Source organism: Corythoichthys intestinalis, chromosome 5 (assembly GCF_030265065.1).
Source record: "Corythoichthys intestinalis isolate RoL2023-P3 chromosome 5, ASM3026506v1, whole genome shotgun sequence".
NCBI classification, from domain to species: domain Eukaryota; kingdom Metazoa; phylum Chordata; class Actinopteri; order Syngnathiformes; family Syngnathidae; genus Corythoichthys; species Corythoichthys intestinalis.
In genome coordinates this window covers 42,515,169-42,519,736 of record NC_080399.1, presented here as the reverse complement: position 1 = coordinate 42,519,736, position 4,568 = coordinate 42,515,169, and the positions used below count along the sequence as shown (strand labels likewise).

At 39.1% G+C, this 4,568-nt stretch overlaps 1 protein-coding gene across 7 annotated transcripts in view; it reads right to left on the bottom strand.

Moving 5' to 3' along the window:
* LOC130916085 (methionine aminopeptidase 2-like) overlaps positions 1–4,568 on the bottom strand; it is a 49,700-nt gene that overhangs the window by 2,514 nt on the left and 42,618 nt on the right. For all 7 annotated transcript variants that reach the window (XM_057836486.1, XM_057836490.1, XM_057836491.1 and 4 more), the window contains one exon: positions 313–428. In XM_057836486.1, coding sequence (XP_057692469.1) covers positions 313–428 — 116 coding nt within the window. The remainder of the gene's footprint in view (positions 1–312; positions 429–4,568) is intronic.

Genomic DNA, 4,568 nt, shown 5'->3' with positions numbered 1-4,568 from the left:
CTGCAGTGTTGGCAAAATTCTCAATTAGACCACATTGTTTCAGTCTTAGTCTGTAAAGACCCTGTAAAGTGAATATATTTGGTTTGTTTCTAAATACATTTGACATGTTTCAAGATACTTGCTGAAAACTAACAACATACAACAAAAGAACTACAGCATGTAAAACTTCATTTGTGGACATCTAGAATTAGCAGCATTTTTCTCATTTCCAACAGAATTGGAAATCTATCTGTGTCATATCATATGGCAGTCAGTGAGTTCAGCTGATGCAACAAAACCAGCAAATGTTTGAACATGAATTAAAAGTCAAACCTTATCGGCACATGTCCCACGTTGAAATTTTTCATGTAATGCGAACAGTCCATGTCATCGTAGACTGCACCACGTCCCGTACTGCCGAAAGTCTCGATGGCATAAGCTTCACCTTCCTGAGAAAGATAATGTGCGGGAAAAAAACAGTGAGAAGCAACGTTACAATATGTAAATAAAAATATGTATCTTTTTAAGTACAGCATTTGTCCACACAGGCTTGTAATTAAGAACAGAACCCTTTCGCACTTACTGTATGTCATTGGCCGTAATTGATAGACCTGACAGGAGATCCTTTAAATAAACTGAATAAATTTGAGCCAAAGTTGGTATTCCAAGCTGTATTGCAGAAAACTTTTGTGTTATCTTAGCATTAGTATTTGAGCTAACGTTTCTGTTAAAAGTTGGGTGGAAGATTTAATAAAATGAAATCTTGTCTCTTTTTGTGTTTGAAACCATAGAAATGATAAATATCTTAATTTTGATGTTGGATTTGATATTTTTTGCTTTACAAAATCAATATAAACAATAAACAATACTAAAAAAAATGTTTTAGGCCTTCACAATTCAGTTGAATGAGAAAGAGTCTTAAAACCTTTAACTGGCTCACACAAAAAGATGCTTTGTCCATGTGTGTCAGCAGGCAGCCTTGCTTGCATAAGTTGATAACACCAACTTTGATAATCAAACCCGTTGCAGCCTTGTGGCACACCCAACCACTGTTACAAAAGTCCTCGCTCTGTATTTGAGAAGGACAGATACTTTTGTGTCCTGTAACCAAGTAAAAGTATACAGAAGTACAGCCTGAACAGTGTACAGTGCTTTCTTGTCTTACCAACTTACTTTGTGTCAGATACACTGCCACTTGAGTTAATTGAAAGAGGAAAAAATAGGGGGGGAAAAAAACAAAAAACAAAAGCATCAATTAATTCAACACTTTGTGATGTGCTCGCATGTGGGCAAGGAGAGACAAAGTCCCCGGTAAAGTTTTAATTGAATTGGTCAAACACGCAAACACACAAATACAAAATGAGAGCACTTGCAAGGTGCTGCAGACGAAACAGACCAACCCTACTATATTAATTAATTAAAAAATAAAAAGAAAAAACATTTTGTTCTTTACATTGTCTTAGATTTAAATAATATTACAACTACATCCCAGTGTGATAAAATAAAAACAACCAGATATTCACACACAACCTGCCATTTGCACGAGTCACTTAATACAAGAGTGGCTAATGGTATACAGTAGTGTAGAACACGAGAATGGTAAAACCATTTGAAGAGTGGTAATACCTGTACCTTACATGCATATAGTATTTTCAACCATTATACATACAGTAGAGCTTGAAAATATCATAATAAAATAATGTCTATACTATTTTTCAGATTGTATAAGTAAACTGAATTACAAACTTGGACACGCGATGAAATAATCTCATATAAGTCAAGGTGAGATAAATCTGTTTTAAAATGTAGAGACTCAAAGTGATAAGCCAGAAACAGGAATTTTCAAAGTAAAAATACCTGAAAGTCTACTTAACTGCAGTAACATACAGTAGTATTTGATCCAGGTTACTCTTTGGAGACACCCCTACACATACACACACAATTAGCTAAATAGCCCCGATCCAAAGCTGCCACATCAGCAGGCTTGTTGTATAGAGTACAGTACAGTACAGCACACACTTTTGGAAAAGGTTGACGCTGCAGCTTGCCAATTAAAATCATTTGTGTCCAGAAAAAGTGACCTCCAGTAGCCATACTGCAGCGAAGAGCCACGCAAAGACCTTGGTCCTCGTCCTCCTTCTTGCTCTTGTTCTGGCAGCTCATGTATGCGGCAGAGAAACGAGGGCCCGTAACTCCAACACGTGTCGCCAGCCCCAGCAGTAGCTAATTTAATTCCGTTAAAGGTGTAATTAAAGTACTGATGAGGGCGAGAGGAAAGCTGTGGGGGCAGCCAAATGAAATGCGTCCTTGCATTTTGCCTCGACCTCAACATGCCGTTATTCTTCCAATTACACCTACCTTTCATGAAGACACCAGATCAACCTCCCCCCTCTCCTGACATCCACACACACGCATTGTCTTAAATGCTGATTCACTAGAATTTGACTGTGATTAATATTGGTGGCATTTGGTACCTAAATGTTAATACACCACTTAATGCCACCACTGTCAAGCCACAATATGATACAAAAATGCAATAAACAGCACACAAATGTGCCACGAACTGTACATCATCTTTTCAATCAATATCACAGTAGTTTCATAAGGGAAAAATGTTAATAAAATCAATCATACCCTCTACGAATACTAATTATAATATAATACTGGACATTCTTATTCCCAAATTAGCCAACCTGGGACTCCCACCCTCCATCTACCCCTGGATTAAGGACTTTCTGGTCAACCGACCCCAGTACGTGAAGCTTGGTCCCCACCTCTCTTCCATGCGCACGCTTAGCATCGGCTCGCCTCAAGGACGCGTGCTGAGCCCATTACTCTACACGCATGACTGTAGCCCCACCTACCCCGAGAATGACACACCAGTGGTGGGGATGATCACAGACAGGAACGAGGTGGTTACAGAGATGATGTCCACAGACTCATTGAGTGTGTGCTTCCAAAAACCTGGCACTGATATATCCAAGACTATGGAACTTATCCTGGACTTCCAACAGCACAAAACCACTCCTTCAAATTCCCTGGGGTCCGCATCTCTTCTGATCTCTCCTGGGCAAGCAACACCACCGCACTGGTTAATAGGGATGGGAATTGATAGGATTTTTACGATCCCGATTCCATTATCGATATTGCTTAATGATTCGATTCTTTATCGATTCTCTTATCGATTCTAATTTGGGGAAAAAGAAGAACAAACGTTTTGATTAACATCGAGTTTGTTTAATCAGAAGTCACAACCTTACAAACTCACAACAAGATCAAAAGAGGCCCAAAGCCTCAATGTTAACTGTGGCAATAAGTGGCAAATACACAAGAATGTGTTACATTTTACTGAAACATTTATCTAATAGAAATAAAAAATATTGGTATATATTGGCAGATAGGTTGTTGTTCTGCCTTTGGCAATATGTGTTAAAGCAGGGGTCCCCAAATTTTTTCCTGTGAGGGCCACATAACTTTTCCCTTCTCTGATGAGGGACCGGGGTCAGTTTGTAACAGAAAAAGTGTGACGATTTCAGAAGTGCATAAATGTAAAAAATTATTGTTTTTCAGAAAGCCACAATCAAATGACCCTTTCTGGATTCTTCACGGAATGAAAGTAAATAAAATAAAAATAATAATACAATATAATAATAATAATAATAATTAATAATAAAATCACTATTAATTAAATAGACATTTAACTAAACAACCCTCTCTGAATTCTTCAAGGAAAAGGCCAGGAAATAAATAACACGATTGAGGAAAAAAAAAAAAAATCAAAATGGCCGGACCAAATGTGGAGGCGGGCCGTATTTGGGCCGCGGGCCGCAGTTTGGGAACTTCTGGGTTAACGTGTATTAACGTTACCATTACATTGAAATGCATGCCTTTTAGTTTTTGTGGCGCTTACATGGTCAAGTGGGGGCGCCCTTGCGCTTCCTCACGCGAAGAAGAACGCGCTCACGTGAAGAAGAGCGTGCTTACACCCGAAGAAGACATGCCGCATCCAAGCGAGTGAGCGAGTTAGCGAGAGAGGGAAACACTTCTACGAGCCTACGTTCTTTGTTAATGGTAATATCTACAGAGGCAACGCCTGTATGTATCATCTTTTGTGTTGTTGTTGTTGTGCTTCCATTCGCGATCGGACACTTAAATCCAGTTGTGTAGTGGTTTGAACGATGTGCTAATGCTAGCGAACGAATGCTAACCATTTGTTATTACTGTTATTAGCAGCTAATCATCGCTGATTTACGTTGATGCAAACCTTTTTGTTATTGGGGATGAAATTGATTTGTTTCATTTCTATTCTTAGTTTCACTCTTCAAGTGATGGTTGAATAAAGTCAGCAAATTATACCAACGACTTCTGCATCGTCATTTGGGAGTTTAGCTAGCTGTATAGCCAGGACTGAGCCTTAGCCTCTCTGTGAGGACAGCGCAGTCGTATTCCCTCCCGATGCAGTTATCTCCACCTTACAATGACTGCAAGTCGCTTTGTTGTAATTTTTCCTCGTAAAGTGAAGACACACTTTCGAGCGTTTGAACCTACGTGCTGTCATTGTTATGTTTATGGCTGCAATGCTCGTGCTT